Here is a 16,982-nt window from a genome sequence, read left to right as displayed (position 1 = left end):
CTAGCCCTCACCTCCACCCCTCCTTGGCCAAAGCAGATTAAATCACAGGATTCTTTAGCCGGTGTGAGTGGCAGTGGCCAACTAGTAGGTGCTAGAGGGAACCTAGAGGGGCAGGAAGGCTTGACCCCAGCTGGGGAGGTGTGATCTAAAAGTTACAGAGGGACAGACACATCATATGTTATGAGGCAATTATAGAAAATGGAAAAAAAACCAGTAAAATCACAAGTTTGGTTTTTTCAGGTACAAATTGGCAAAACTATACAGAAAAATCAACAGAACGAGGGTGTACGACTCAGGAGAATAGTCAGGTATGTTGTGAGGGAGGGGCCCCTGTGCCAGGGGCAGGGGCAGGTGTAGCGTGACCGCTTCATCAGCACGGTCCAACCTGTATGTGTTGGTTACGTGCAATTTCGTGTAAGTGCAATACAGAGCTCAGAATAAAAACTGAGATTAAGAAATGAATGACCGGGGCGCCTGGGTCACTCAGTCAAGTAAATGTCTGACCCTTGATTTCGGCTCAGGTCACGATCTCACAGTTTCGGGAGTTCAAGCCCCACATCGGGCTCTGCCCTGACGGCACAGAGCCTGCCTGGGATTCTCTCTCTCTCCCTCTGCCCCTCCCTGCTCGTGCTCTCTTTCAAATAAATAAATAAACTTAAAAAAAAAATCAACAAAATTGGAAGCCTTAGCGCCAACAGGTGGCTCCTGAACTTAGGGAAAGATAAGTCTGTTAAAGCCCGTGGAGAAAAAAAGGTTTTATCTGATGTCACATGAAATACTCTAAAGTTGTCAGTAGGAAAAAACTATAGAAACAGAATCTTTATTGACATTTTGGTGAGTTTCCTACAAATCTTTTTCTTCTTAGAGTTTTTCCCACATCACTGATGTTACATCATCAACGTAAAATTTGAGATCTTGGTTTTACTTATGGAATTGACGTTTTGTGTGTATCATTTAAAGCTCTCCACAAACACATTTCTACTGACTATATCATATACCAAAATGGCAGTGCAACCATTTTCTCAACTGTCTCTTTCCCCCTAATTTTAAGTTGTTTCCTATTCCGGGCTACTAAAAATTGAATGCTGTATCGAGTATCTTTTTTGCATCTGGTTTTTGTTCACGGACTCGGCTGCTTACCAAGGCAGATTTCTGAACTGAAAAATCCTGAATCCAGACACACAAGCCTTTTCAGGCTTGTGATCTAAAATGCCAAATTGCTTCCTGAAAATCCTGTACCCATTTGAACTCCTAGCAACGTTGTGCAAAAAAGCACACCTCACGTTGTCCAGAGGCTGGGCTTCCTTCCTGGCCACATAAAATAATAAAAAGCATCCACTCCCACTGAGCAAAACCATACAAAAACGACAGAAACTAACAGGTGGCAGTAAAGGTAACATGAAAACGTGTTTGGGGGGAAAGATTCTCCCTGGGCCACCAACAGAAACAGCAGAAAAACAAAAGCAGGAACTGATTCCAATTAGCAGACAGTCCAGAGTATGCCAGAAAAGAAGGGAAAAAAGAACCCCAGATAATCTACACGGTTTAAGCAGACCCTCCCCCCCGGCTGCAAAAGCGCAAGGAGGCAGACGGGCTCAGCGAGCTGACGGGATGGGATGGTGCGTGCGGAGGGGTCCACTCACCGGTCACTTTGGGGATCCCCTGCAGACGAGGCACGGGCAGGGCCACCACGAAGCCCAGGCTGGTGCCGACCATGAGCAGGCCATGGCAGACGAGCAGGCTGGTCACTGACAGGCGCTGGTGCCCTGCAGGGGGCGGGGGACGGAGTCCGGTGTCTGCAGCAGGTGGGGGCGGGGCAGGTGCTCACCCCCACCCCCCGGAGCGCTCCCCGCCCAGCCAACCCCCTCCCCACCGGCAAGTGGCTCTCCAGCTACACACTGCACTCAGTCCCTGCCCATCCAGGAAGAGGAAGGCCGCAAGCCGAGCATCGTTTCGGCCCTCCCCACCCCTGCCTCCTAGAAGGAGAGGCCTCGCCTCACAGGTGACACAGAACTAACACGTGATCTGTGTTCTGTGTTCTACGTCATGCGCCCAGCACGACTCCCCTACTAGTGCCCCTCGGCACAGCTCATCAGTGACAGCAGGTGACACGGAGCTAACACGCGATCTGTGCTCTATGTTCTACGTCACGCGCGCCCAGCACGACTCCCCTACAAGTGCCCCGCGGCACAGCTCATCAGTGACGGCAGGTGGCACGGAGCTAACACGCGATCTGTGCTCTATGTTCTACGTCACGCGCGCCCAGCACGACTCCCCTACAAGTGCCCCGCGGCACAGCTCATCAGTGACGGCAGGTGGCACGGAGCTAACACGCGATCTGTGCTCTATGTTCTACGTCACGCGCGCCCAGCACGACTCCCCTACAAGTGCCCCGCGGCACAGCTCATCAGTGACGGCAGGTGGCACGGAGCTAACACGCGATCTGTGCTCTATGTTCTACGTCATGCGCCCAGCACGACTCCCCTACTAGTGCCCCTCGGCACAGCTCATCAGTGACAGCAGGTGACACGGAGCTAACACGTGATGTGTGTTCTGTGTTCTACATCATGAGCCCAGCACAACTCCCCTACAAGTGCTCGTCGGCACAGCTCATCAACGACAGCAGGCCACACCCCAGGCTTCTGTCGGGATGGGGAAGGACGTGGGACATGGTTTGGGAAATGTCATATGAAATGGTGGCACCAGGAAGGCCTTCACGGCATGGCCCTTGGATCAGTTTGGGTTACAGCCACGGCCCTGTGGCCCAGAAGTGCACGGGGCCGCCTGGCTGGTCTCCTGTGGGCCTCTGCCCTGAAGGGTGCCGGGGGTGTCTGCGTGATCACCACCACTCCACGGGTGGCACCACTCTGAGCGAGACACACGGCGACCCCCGGCCTCTCTCTGCCAGCTCGAAAGCCGGCGCGTGGACCAGACGGCGTTCCTTGTGTGTGAGGCCACGGTGGCACCTCAGCTGACATGACCCCATCCTGCACAGACAAGGTTCCTTCCAACATCTCTGCATCGACCTCAAGTTCACCTCCCGTAAGAAACATGGCAACAAGTGGCCTGGTACCAAGGCCAAAGCTACATTAACACGACCGTTTTTACGAATTATTTTGCAACGGCAAAAAACAAACAAGAAGGGGCGCATGGGGGGCTCAGTCGGGTAAGCATCTGATCCTTGGTTCCGCTCAGGTCATGATCTGGCGGTTTGTGAGTTCAAGCCCCGCGTTGGGCTGTGCGCCGACAGCACAGAGCCTGCTTGAGATTCTCTGTCTCCCTTTCTGCCCCTCCCCACTGGTACACACTCTCTCTTCCACTCTCTCTGAAAATAGGTAAATAAGCTTAAAAACACAACATCTACAACGAACAAAGATCTGGTTTTGTTTCTCAACACAGACTTACATCCTGTTTTACAAGCTCATGATGGCTTACGTTCCCAGGACTTCCGAACGTCTGACTGAGGGACGTCGTTCTGGAGATGGGTGGGTGCTGCGTGAATTCTGTACACACCACAGAGCACAGGTGCACAGGCACCGTCAGACGTGATGGGGCCAGCGGACGCGGCTGAGGGATGAGATCCTCAGCACCGTTCACAACCGCCATCAACGGGTGACAAGCTGGGGGGTGTCCACATGCTCGCGGTAGATACTCCAACAGAGGCAGGGAGCGGGGGCAGCACAGAGCCTCTAAGAGTGGGACGCAACGCTTCAGCAGGGTCCCTCTCTCTGCACCGGCACCCAGAACACCCCACAGGCAGCAGACAGGGCCTAGCCGCTGGCTAACCCGGGATTAGCTGCTGGCTAACCCAGGACCACTTAATCCAGGATGGCAGCAGGAACCAGGATACCAAACCCCATCCTCAGTTTTGCTTCCTAATTCACAAATCATCTTCAGTCTGGTTTAATTTGCTGACTTCCCCTAGGATGTGGTCATTGAGTATTTCTTTTTAAATTATACTGATTTTACTTTTTTTTTAATCCTAATTTGGCCATCATACGTGGCCACGTCCCTCCTGGAAGGCAATGCGTTCGCTCCGTGGGGACACAGAAAGGCTGACTTCACGTGACCTCTCAGAACTTCTCCGTCAAAACAGTCTCCCTGGAATATTCTAGACAAAGCAGCAAAACGTGCTGCTTGCATCGTGGGGTAAGTAACTGAGTGGGAGCCCCAAGGAACAAGGCCCCGTGACACGCTTTCGCTGTAAATTCTACACCAGCAATCTGCTCTCCCAGGTGTGTGTGCTCATCCGGAGGCTGCGTTATCCCGTGTTCGACCGCGTGAGGGCCGATGTGCTGTACGTCACGGAGCCTGGGTGTGATGGTTTTCAGAACAGAGCTCTACCCAGAGGCAGCAGACGTGGCCCACTCAGCACAGCCACGTCCTCCTCCAGGAAAAGCACGCTGGGGCCTCCAAGAATTATTCAGGTTACGTGAAGTTCTGTTAACTCCCAAAAAAGGTGTGAATTACGAGTGCATCAATTTTGTGTTCGATTTTTGTTCTTTCTGGCTTGGGCAGTCTTCATCTCCAGAACCTACTGGAATTTCATCGTCCGGTAAGGGCCCAAAAGGGTAACTTCACATATTTCTGCCACGTGTACACAGCGAAACCCATGTGGGCAACCCATGAACACGACTCTCGGACGGAGGCTCCGGGTACGTGCCAGCACTGGACGTGCAGGAGTGCAGGCAAGCCGCCGGCAGTCACAGGCACCAGTGTCCAGAGAACGACACGGCCCAGCGGCCTCCAACCAGCGCACCTCCGTGCCTATAGCGTGAACACCGAGTCCCCCGAAGCCGCAGCCAACTAACGCTTGTCTCCAGGAAGCACCGGCCTGAGGGTAAGACCACCGGTAAAAGTTCAAGGGAAGACGTGGGGCTTGGGCCTTCTCATTCTCTACATCACAAAATGCAACGAGAATCAGACCAATTTGGGGGCACCTGGGTGGCTCAGTCGGTTGATGTGGGCTCCGGTCATGTCTCAGCGTCGTGAATTTGAGCCTTTGCATCAGGCTCTGTGCTGATAGCCTGGAGCCTGCCTGGGGTTCGCTCTCTCTCCGCCCCTCCCCTGCTCTAGTGTGCGCCTGCTTGCTCTCTCTCTCTCTCTCTCAAAATAAATAAATAAACTCAAAAATTTTTTTAAACATCAGACCAATTCTGGACCACGTCTTTCTGAGGACTGTACCCCACAGCCACTGAGGAGACGAGACAAAGACAACAACATTCCGAGCGTAGCGGACTTGGCTCTAACCACCCACCCCCCTCCAAGGCCGCTACGCAACCTTCACAGAGAGTCTGAGACGCAGGTCAGGCGTAAGCTGCCCCCGGACGTTGGTGAAATTCGGGAGAACACGCCTCACCCGAAGGCTCCCGCCCCGATCTGGCCTGGAGGCTTGCTGGCTCTCCACAGCCTGACGGCGACACGGAAATGAAGACCCACGACCGAGGGGACGTGTGCTGTGACCACAAGGACAGAGCCGAGCCCCGTCGGACACCGGCGTCCGGCCTGTGGAGGGTGGGCTCGGGGAAGCGTCTCACCGCACAGCCTCTCAGTCCCACCAGAGCCCAGGTGGGTCTGTGACAGCACAGGAGAGCCACGCAGAGGGAGGCGAGAGAGTCATTGACTGGAGAGTGAAACCAGTCACGAAAACGCTCGTGAGAAATGAAGGAAACACCCCCATGTGTGGGTCTGTAAACGCAGCGTGGACGTGAGGGCAAGTGAGGACAGGGACAGAGCTCAGCCCTACAAGAAGGGGCCCAGCCCGTGGCGCTCGTGGGCTAGCCTGTGGGGGGTCTGGAACCGCCTTGACCTTGAGCAACAAGGGCAAGATGGCAGCAGGTCCGGGGCTCCCCTGGGGCTGCTTGGCCAGTGAGGCCAGCAGGGCCGCGGGGTCAGGACTCTGGGGGCTCAGAGGGCAGTCCCCCGGACGGGCCGGCCGCTCACGGGCACGACAAGAGCCTGCCCGACACACCATCTGATACGACGGATCCAGACTTGCACACACCTGCTCCACCACCTGGCGTGCAAAAGGGAACACACCAGGTCCCCAGGGAAGTGCCCGTAAACCAGCGTTTTCTTATACGCAAGCTCATAAATTGTGTCAATCCGTGCTCCTCGCAAAACAAAAGCGCCCTATGTTACTTAAGAAACGATTTGTACACAGCTCGTCCTATGGATTAAATCTCCCGACCACCACACACGCGTGCACATGTGGAAACCATGAAGTGGAGAATGCGTTAGCTTGGTTGCGGCGAGCCCTTCACGACGTGCACACGTGTGCAAACAACAAGCCACACGGCCGGTGCGGTTTTACGTGCCAGTCACCCCAGTACAGACACGAAACACAACCAGGGAGCAGCTGTCCCTCGCTCGCCGAGCCCCAAACAAACGTGTCTTGTCACCGTCCCCGCTTCCCACTGTCCTCTCTGCCCCCAGCCGGCCCGGCCCACCTTCCAACTGCAGTGTACTTCCCCTGGTCAGAGGCCAGCCTTTCTGGAACCTGAACCCAGACTATTCATTTCTCAATGTGTCAACGGTGACCGTTCCTCCAGTACCTTCCGCTCAAGCTACAGACATCTTCAACACTGTCACTGACCCATCTGCCACCAACCCACCAAGTAGCCACCAACCCACCGCCAACCCACCACCAAATCTGCCCTGAGTCTGTAAGAATCTGAGAACTTGTTTCACTACCGACATGAGCAGGGGACCCAGACAACTTCTAAGAGCTTTTCTCCACGCTTACGTACTTGCAGAATTTAAACGTCATCCGACACGTAATCCCGATTAAGAGGCAACTTGATCGGGGTTCTCTAACCTGCTCAGCCTTTCGTGAACTTTTCCAAAGTGAATCCTAAATTCAGTGCCTTTACTATCCTGGTTCTCCCTGCTCTCAAACACCAGCAGCACAGCTCCTCCTTCACACGTACACACACACACACACACCCACACCCACGCACAGGTGTGGTGCACACACCACACCCACACTCACCCACACCCACACTCACGTGTGCAAAACGCTCACGTACACACACACACTCTCACCGCCTGCGAGCACCCATGCACACAACACCCCCAGGTGCATACAATGCGTGCACACGCGCACACGCCGGCACTCGGGCTGTGCGCGTGGCCGTCCCCCGCCCGGCGCTCCTCTCCTGGCCGCTTGGATACGCACTGCAGGGCTCTCTGCGCTCCTGACGCCCCCTCTGACTCTGCACAACCCTCTCACCTCCTGACGGTGGTACCTGACTCTGTCTGCCCTGTCCCCCTGTCCCTCATCGCTCGCCGGGAGGGCAAAGTCCCACACAGGCCCCTTTCCCGACTCGTCGTCCGCATGCAGCCCCTCCTTCCAATTTCCCACAGGGCTCCTTCGCTCAGCACCACACATGCTAGCTTCCTCCCAGCCGGCTCTGTGGGACCCAGTGTCGCTGATGACTTCACGTTCTTCCCGAAAACCCAGGCCCCAAATCTCAGGCTTTCTGGCCCTTCCTCTCCCCAGTCGGTCCCGCCGCAGGTGACTCTGCTCACTGCCGCTTGCCGGGGTGCGTCCCTCGGGACCACAGGACGGCCCACCACCCTCCCGTCCTCGCAGCCCGCTGCCGGGAAGCCCCTTCCACACTCATGACCGCACAACCTCCCCAGCCTCCTCCTTCCCTCTGCCCCTCCGCCCTTGCACAGCAGCCACCTGCTTACGCATGTCCGTCACACGTGGACGTGCCCCAGCTACAAGCCCGCACACACCAGCGATGCGTTCCGTGTACGACCTACACGCGTGCAGGCACCAGGTACGCGCTCACACACACTAGCTGCACGTTCGTTTATACATGACATACACACACGTTAACTACACACCTATATGTACCAGATATGGGAATACACTCTAGCTCCATGGGTGTCCATACCAGCTACACAAAATACAAACGTATACATATTGGCTAGAAGCTTATACACACTGGCCACACACCGGCAACATGGTCCTCGCATGCGCTAGGTGCCTGTTTGCACTTACTGGCTACACGCTTATGTACACACTTGCATATGTGTTTATGCAGACACATATGTATGTACACACACTAGCTACACGTTCACACGTGCCAGCCACGTGCACACACATACCAGCCACATGAATCTACCCACATGAGCCACATGCACACGCACACGCGAGCCACACATGTATACACACTCGCCACCCAGACACACACACACACACAAGCTACTTGCTGCCCCACAGCCGCACTCCTGCACCTTTGCTGGTTTTGTCCCCTGTCCCACCCCCCCCCCCACCCCCGCTAGCGGCATCCTTCCTGCTCTGTGCCTGGTGGCCTCCCAGCCGAGAAGCTGCGTCTCTGGCTTCCCTTGGGAGCTGTCCCCGCCCCAGCAGATCTTTTCCTCCTCTCTGTTCTTCAGCTTGCTCCCAGGGTGGAGTCTTACCAGGCTTAACTGGCGCACACGGGCTATGATCAACGGCTCCTGACCTACAAAAGTGGTGCTTGAATACGGTTCCATGCCAGCGCACAGAGTCGCGGTACGCACAGCGCCCTCGCCCGGAAGAACCGTGCCTGGAAGGGCCGCGCTTGCGCGCCAGCGCCCTCGCCTGGAAGGGCCGCGCCTGCGTGCCACGTCCCCCGCCGTGTCCTCCCTCGGGGGACCCGCCCCCCCGCCCCCGGGTGCAGTTACCTGGCAGCATATGGTGCACAGGCGTGGCTATGTTGATGTCCTGCAGATGCTTGAGCGTCTCCGTGTGGAAGAGGCGGAGCGTGGACCCAGAGGTGAAGGCGATCCAGATCCCCACGCCAGCGACAACCATGTGAGAGACCACCATGCCTTCTTCCTGGTGGGCGTCCAGCTGATTCTGGAGAGATCAAGGAGAAGCGGTGGACGGGGCAGCGGGTGCACCTGGAGCCTTGCCCACCGCGGAGGCAGAGCCCAGCAGTCCCCGGGTGGGGGGCGAGAGCAGGAAGGCGGGAGGGACAGAGGGACGGAAGGCCCGGGAACAGGGAGACATGATGGCCAAAGGAGGCCGGCCAGCGCCCCCGACTTTGGTGGGGAGTCAGCAGCCCTCCCCCAAATCCTGAGCAGGAACGGAGGTCCACACCCCGGCCTTGGGCGGCCCCGAGACGGCCTGTCTGACCCCACCGCTCCCAGCGCTCCTGGGCTGCCCACGGTGTCTGGGTTTGCAGTCGCCCCTTGCCTGCCCACAAAGGCCGCCCGCTACTTCTCTGTGTGACCAGGTCCTTCCCCCCGGGCTTCTGGCCGCGCTCTGTCCCGTCCACATCTCCATCCGGACAACCCTGCTCTATGGGGACCCACAGGGGCAGATTTTGTGACTTGGTCCCAGCGCGGATGGGCCAGCACTGGGCAGCTGGCGGTGTTGTCTGCTAGGTCTGGAGGAGAGGTGTGAGCCTGGAGACTCCGTGTGAAGACACAGGGTCCTCAGGGCAGACCAAACCCCACACGATCCTCCCCACACGGTCCTCCAGATGAAAACCCTGGAGGCTGAGCCACACGGGAAACAGGTGGGCTTACTTCTCTGACTCAAGGGCTGGTCCCAAAAGTCTAAGCACAGGGGGCGCTGTGCAGAGCCCACTGAACTGCCCGCCTTCCCCGGCTGCTCCTCTTGGGCTCATGACATGGTGGTCACTACTCCCTGGGGGAGGAAGGCACATCCGGGGGGAGGGTCGTGCACGTTACGGAAGCTCGGGAATCAAGGAGTACAGCCACGTTCTGTCCTTGCCGCGGACACTCCAGGAAAGACGAGATAGCACAGGTTGCTGGCCCTCAAATCCCGGTTTCTAATTCAGCAGGCTGAGGGTGGGGCCCAGAACTAGCATTTCCAGAATGTTCCGAGGGCCCGCCGCTGCTCCACACCCCCTTTATTCCACTGCTTTCCGGCAAGTTACTTTATCCATTCACTGCAGTTTGTCCTCCTTTCTGTCCCGAGTCACGTCACAAGCGGCCTTGATGTGCTCCCAAGATGCCGCGGGCACATCTCGGGTGCTGCTGGTGCACGCTGTCCGCGACTGCCCGCTGACGTGTCTCCTGCACTTCGCGGCCGGTGGCCTGTCCTCCCAGAACCAGCTCGTCCTGCAGGCCTGCGGGTCCTGTGGGCCCCCCGCCCATGTGCGTGGTCTCCAGCAGCACCCCCTTCAGAGGGGCCGGCAAACCGGCCTTCAGAGAGCACGGACTTCCTGACATCGGTGGCTCACGTGACATCCACCCGGCGTGGTGGTATCCCTGCCCCGGCCAGACGTGGCTGCTGTCGTGGGACGCCTCCCGCCCTGGCGGCCGTCTGCGATGCTCACAGGGACCGAGGAATAGCCCTGAGCTCGTCCGTAATGAACGTGAGGTCCCTTCCGACCCCACCTGTGCCACCCTCTCTTCCCACCAGGCTCTCAGGCTCCCCCGACCTTTCTCGCACGTGACGGGCCTCCCTCCTCACAGGCTCTACGTTGTCTCCTTCCAGGAATTCTGCTCGGCTGGGACAGCCGGCGGCATAGGGCTCTCGGGCAGAAATAATCCAGCGTTTCTGTCCTGCCCTGTGTGTCCCTGGCATCAAAGCCACGATTCCGCGCTTTCCTGCCAGCTGCCTGGTGCGGCCAGAGCCACCGCTGGCTGACTTTCTGCCAGCTGCAGGAGGTGGGGTCTTGCAGGACGCTGGACTGGCACATCAAGGACAAGCCACAGAAAAGCTAGTTGTGGTCCAACGGAAAGTGCATCGACCTCGAGCCCGTCTGGGACCCAGCGCGTCCAGGTGTGGCACCTGGTGACTTTCCGAAGGCCTGCTGTCCTATGCCGCCCTCGGGGGTCTCGCGCAGTCTAACACCGTCCACCCAGGCCCGCACGGACTCGTTGTTACTCTGACCGCGGTCAGCCCACACTCTGTGACGTGAAGGAGCTCCTACAACGGGCTGGAGGCTTACGGTCCACCTTCTGACGTTACAGAATCTGCCACCAAGCGTGTCCATGAACAGGTTTCACGAATGTCTTGAAATGTGTCTCAATGAGTGCTGGCAAAATGTCTTCAAGCCCCTGTCCTGGCTGAACCAGTGATCCTTCCTAAGGAGAGTCTAGACAAATATTTTTGGAAGTCCATGATGACTAAAGTTGATCACGAGTTTGTGGAGATTGGCAACAGTCATTCCAAAATGCCCTCAGGGCCCTCACGGGATGACGGGGACCCTCCCCTGAACAGATTCCTTTCTCTACCACCTTGGGTGTGATGCTCAGAGGAATTTTTATCTGTGACAGGATTTGTTTCATTGGTGGAAAAAAAAAAACCAAAACGTTTGCTATCTGAGTTCCTTTAGAGTAGAGGTGAGAAATGGTCATGTGTAGACAGAAAATAATTAGGTACATGTAACTTTTAATAAAAAAAGAAATATATAAAATGTGCAAAAAATTCAAAGGTATAATAAGTAGAATTCTTTCTCTCTCATCCCTGCTACCCTGCTTAGGACGGCTTTTTGTGTGTCTCTGAAAGTACACACACGTGCACGTGTTAAGCAACTGCTAACAACAGGTAATACATAAAGCGCTCTGCGGGCACCCTCTGTACGTGTATGTTCACACAACAACACTCTGCAACCTGCCCCTCCTCCGCTTAACTGAACACCTGCCAGCGCTGCCCGCTCTTTCCTAGTTCCCCCACTGGTGCTCGTTGGGTATTTTCAATTATTCGTGGTATCACACAACGCAGTGATACGTCACCTCACCCACACATGCATGAGCTTATCTAAGGAGCAAACGTCTAGCGGTGGCATTGCCAGGAAAAGGACTGAGCCCTTTGAATGCCAGACGCCAACGCGGGATTGCCTTCCAGAGACGCCGCACAGGGGCCTCCCTCCACTGGCTGAGTCCCGGAGCCCTGGACTTGCCCGGGGCCAGCCACGACGTGCCAACGCTGGAAAGTGAGAACGTTTCACCTTTCGCCCATTTGAAAAATGGCTCCTTGTTACAACAAGCGCTTTCTAGAGATGAGGCTAACGCACGTACGCCTGTACGTACGGGTAAACACGTGTGTGAGTACACTGGCCGGGTGTACGAACACATACATGTGCGCTGCAAGATTCTTAGTTTAGTGCCCTATTCGTATTTTCCTCTACGCTGCCTTATGTCCTCTGAACATTTTTTACTAGCTTGGCTTCTTTCTCTTAAAGTTAATAAGAATTCTCTTTAATAAGAACATTACCTCTCAGCCACAGATGTGGCATATATTTTCTTCATTTTCATTTACAGAAGTTTCTATACAAACACACACTTATTAAATGTGCACAGAAAATGTTCTAAAACCGCACCAAATTTATTTTCTTTATTATGGCAACTTCGAGGCATGTGTCATGCTTGGAAAATCTCTCCCGCTACAAAGTAATGAGAACATTATACTGCTTTCTATCTAAGTTTATGATTTTGTTTATGTTTTTAAAATTACCTCCATCTGTAAAGTTTACAAGGGAAAAGGCTCGGGGCCAGAGGCACGGCTCCACATTTCCACATGGCCCATTGTCTCCTGATCCTTTGTTGAATAACCCACGGATTGCACTGATTGGAAAAGGCCACTTCGATCAAATGTCAAGTCTGTCCATGTCCTTGAAGACTCTCTATTATGTTCGTACTGAGCACGTTTTTTAAAGTAACGTGTTTGTGGTCGTTAGCAGATAAACAAGCAACAGTTCTTTCATGGGCGCGTGGCTAGAGGACGGGTAGCTGAGTTATCTACTTAATCTGGTCTTTCCCAGATTTCCCTCCCAAATCTAGGAGGATTTTCTCTCCGTGCAGGGCCACATGCAAGAGGCTGCCAGCATCAGCTACAGGCCAGAGGCCCTCTGACCACCAGCATCGGAGGCTAACTGGGGCCAGCTCTAAGATGCGTCTCTTCTGTGCCACGCACTCAAGGGGCTTACCTCTATTGTGTGGGTCTCGGCGCTGATTGTAAAAACTTGACCTCCCGAAGCTGCCCATAACGTGTCCTCCGTCATTACGAGACTTCTAACTGGTAGCACGCCTAGTTTTATCACTGTCTGAGGTTCAGGACTCCAGGATCCATCTTGAAAAACAAAAATTTTACTTTCAAATTCAGTTATCTGTACACAGGGAGTAGGGACGGGATCCCAGCTCATTTTAAGTAACAGGCAAAATATCATCGGTGATCGTGACGTTCACACTTGGTGCTGGGCGTCCAGAGTTCCACGAGCACCATTTCCACGAGGCAACTCAGCACGGTGGCAGAGCCCGGAGTGCGCACGACCCCAGCCCGGCCACCTGGCGCGTGTCCCGCACAAACGGCCCGTGAGGTGGCTGTGACAGTGTGAGGCATGACGAGGTGATCGATCAGCTCAGCAAGGTGCCCGGCGCCCGGGTATCTCATATGCCCTGTCATCTACAACGCCAATACACGAAATGACCCCGTCGTCAGGAGGAGGGTCCACACCCACACGGTGTGAGCCAACGTCCACACCTCCCGCTGCCTGCTCGCTCTTTTGAGCTTTCCCTTGATACGCATCCTGTATCATCAGGATGGACCGTATCTTCCCTGCATTAGAACAGTAAGTCAGAACTGGGAGGAGAGGCTTTCGCTCGCTACGGTCCTGAAGCACAGGCCCTGATGAAATATGTCGCTTTGCAAATATTTTCAAGGATCTAAGGATGAGGTCTGTCATACTTCACATGAAGTAGAGTCAACAAACAACTTGGAGAGTGGTAAAAAATATGTAAAGCAAGACTAGACACACGTTTCCAACGTGACTACATAATTGTCCTGTGAAAATTTAAAATAAATTTTTCAATTTTCAAAGCAACCACTAATTAAGCCATCATGCCTAAAAACATCTTTAAAAAATTGTTTTTTACATTTATTTATTTTTGAGAGACAGAGAGAAACAGAGCACAAGTGGGGGAAGGGCAGAGAGAGAGGGAGACACAGAATCCCAAGCAGCTCCAGGCTCTGAGCTGTCAGCCCAGAGCCCAACGCGGGGCTGGAACCCATGAACCGTGAGATCGTGACCTGAGCTGAAGTCAGACGCTTAACTGACTGAGCCACCCAGGCGCCCCTATGCCTGAAAGCATTTAATGGTTCATCCACCAGTGCCTCTGGCTTCCTAATCAAAACAGAGCTTTGCTCAGGGGCGAGGGCACAGTCTTGGTTCCGAACCGAGTTCTGGCTTCTGTGTTCTAGATCTGAAGCACTGAAACTTTTAATCCAATCCCTCTTTATGAATAACTTTAGCTGAGGTTGTGCAACCACCAGGAGGCAACCAGGCAGGTTCTGAATTCCATGGCACACTTTCAAGTTGTAATTCAACTTAAGTGGAGATGCTTTTATGCTACAATTAAGGCAAAAGATGTTGCAGGACAATGACTGGTTCCCGTGGACAATGACCTGTAAAATCATTTGTAAAATCCGCACTGGACCCGGAGTGTCATCGCGCAGTTACACATGCGTGCACACACAAGCACACGCTCACTAGCAGTCACACGTGCACATACATACACACAGAAGCACACGGGCCTTTTCATCCGGGACTCAGAGCCCTTTGAGACCCCGCAGTCTCCACTTCGATGGGATCACAGAGGCTCCGAGCTGAGGTGCGATTCTCCCCAACGCTCGCACGGGACCGAGGGAGCAGGGCTGTGGATCCCTGCTGCCCCTGCCCCGCGGGGCCTGCCCCCCGATGTGGCCACATGCTCCGAATCAAGACGCCTGCTGCCAAGTTATTTTGGTTTGGGACTAACTTCCAACAATTGAACTTTGTTTTCCGACCCCCTAAGTCACTCCTTCTACAGATCCCGTGCACAAAGTCCTCTGAGGGCCATGGGGAGGGCACAATGTCGGTCCCTGGGATGCGGGCCTCAGCTCCGGCTGACACGCCACCCGTCTGGGGACAGCCTCTTTCTGCAGTCTTCCCTCCAGACCTGAGTCCTCAACCAGGCTGTGCAACCAAGCTGGGTGCAAACCCATGCCAATGACATTTCGAACCCACACTTAAAAATCTGGAAATTTCCTACAGAACTTTCCAGATTTCGAATGCCCTGAAAAGTCAGATGCTTGCAGCAGTGCCTGGCTGAGAAGCAGCCTTTCCCCCTCCGGCTAGGCACATCGTCACCCCTCAGAGAACACGACGGTGGGGAAGAGACACCTCTCCAAAGAAGACATTCAGACGGCGGACAGGTACGTGAACTTGTGGTCAGCACCACACATCATCAGAGAAATGGAGTGAAAGCACAATGGGCCATCGCTCCACACCTGTGAGGATGACATCATCAAAGACACAAGAAACAACAGGTGTTGGCGAGGATGCGGCGAAAGGGGGACCCTCGTGCACAGCTGGTGGGAATGCAAACCGGTGCGGCCGCTCTGGACGACAGTGTGGAGGCTCCTCAGGAGATTAGAAACAGAACTACTCTACGACCCAGCTGCCCCACTTCTGGGCTCTTACCCGAAGGACACGCGAACAGTAATTTGAAAAAGCCCGTCTGCCCCATGTTCACACGGCATTATTTACAATCGCCAAGACACGGAGAAGATCCAAGTGTCCCCCAACGTGTGAATGGACAGAGATGTGCTATACATACAACGGAATATCATTCGGCCATAGAAAATGAGCAAATTCTACTGCTTGTAACGTAGGAGACAGGTCAGACAAAGACAGACAAACCCGCTAATGGCCCTCGGCCGCCCTCAGGAGGGGCACAGACCCCTGCTCCCTGCCCTTTCTAGCCTGCGCCCTTCCCGGGGTCCCGCAGCGGCCCGGCCCCCTGGCCGAGCTCCACAGGACGGGCACCTCCAGGCTGGCTCCACGGCCTTCCCGCACACAACTCTGACCCCAGCACCCCCAGCGCTCTCTGGGTGCCCTGAGAGCTATGTTCACCTCTGGGTACTGTTCTGTTCGCCCCCCCGGCGTGAGGAGTAGGACCTGTGCCCATCTGCAGCTGCTGGTGACCAGCTCAGGGTCCCCTGAACCAGCCAACGCTCAGACTGTCCCTGAGATGGTGACTGACCCCAGTACAGAGCCGGGGGAGGGGGGTTCCCGAGGTGGACCACAGGCGGGCAGGAGCCAGGGCGGGGGTGGGGGTGAGTTCCCGAAGTGGACCACAGGTGGGCAGGAGCTGGGGGGGGGGAGGGGTGTTTCCGGGTGGACCACAGGTGGGCAGGAGCTGGGGGGGGGGGTATTTCCGGGGTGGACCACAGGTGGGCAGGAGCTGGGCGGGGTGGGGTTCTTGGGTAGACCACAGGTGGCAGAGCCGGGCGGGTGGGGGTGGGTTCCCGGGGTGGACCATAGGCGGGCAGGAGCCGGGGCGGGGGGGGGGTTCCCGGGGTGGACCACAGGCAGACAGGTGCCGGTGGGGGGGGGCATTCCCAGGGTGGACCACAGGAAGGCAGGAGCCAGGGTGGGGGATCCCGGGGCGGACCACAGGCAGGCAGGCAGGTATCAGGAACAGAAAGGACCCAGGGGGGCCAGGCAACCCCCATTCCTTAAGGGGCCTCAGCCCTTGGCTTCCCTCACTCAACCCTTCCGATAAATTTGCCATTTTACTTTTCCTCGTCGGGGACCCAACTGGACACGGGGCTGCCCAGTTGCCATGAAAACCAGCCAGGATGTGCAAACCGCCCGGACTGGGCAGAGGAAGGGTAGGTAGGGCGCTGAGCACTCACACGTACCGTGTCAGGTGGGGCCCCGTGACAGGATCAGCGCCCTTGCAAGAAGGGGACGCCCCAGAGCGCGTGCTCCGTCCGCCGCGTGAGGACCCTGTCCCGCGGTGGGGAGGCGCCCTCCACAGCAGAAAGCGACTCTCCCCAGGGACCCGCTGCCACACCCTGCTCAGGCCCCGCTCTGTGGCATCTGCTATGGCGCCCGAGCCAGCCAAGACACGACGTCTTAGTGCTGAGGCCCCGGGGCGGCAATCCCACATGTCCATGTAACCCCTGCTAGCCAGGGGTGAGGTGAGAAGGAGCCCCTGAGAACAAGAGCTTCCGCAAAGGGGCG

The 16,982-nt window shown here is 55.8% G+C and overlaps 1 protein-coding gene across 7 annotated transcripts in view; it reads right to left on the bottom strand.

The window, feature by feature from the left end:
- Positions 1-16,982, bottom strand: part of ARHGEF10 (Rho guanine nucleotide exchange factor 10) — a 111,964-nt gene that overhangs the window by 2,981 nt on the left and 92,001 nt on the right. For all 7 annotated transcript variants that reach the window (XM_053216214.1, XM_053216212.1, XM_053216213.1 and 4 more), the window contains 3 exons: positions 12,903-13,045; positions 8,680-8,854; positions 1,644-1,766 (listed from right to left, as the gene is read on the bottom strand). In XM_053216214.1, the coding sequence (XP_053072189.1) occupies positions 1,644-1,766; positions 8,680-8,854; positions 12,903-13,045 (441 nt within the window). The remainder of the gene's footprint in view (positions 1-1,643; positions 1,767-8,679; positions 8,855-12,902; positions 13,046-16,982) is intronic.

This window comes from Acinonyx jubatus, chromosome B1 (genome assembly GCF_027475565.1).
Source record: "Acinonyx jubatus isolate Ajub_Pintada_27869175 chromosome B1, VMU_Ajub_asm_v1.0, whole genome shotgun sequence".
In the NCBI taxonomy this organism is placed as follows: Eukaryota; Metazoa; Chordata; class Mammalia; order Carnivora; family Felidae; genus Acinonyx; species Acinonyx jubatus.
Note: the sequence above shows the minus strand (reverse complement) of the source record. Positions and strands in the feature narration are given on the sequence as shown.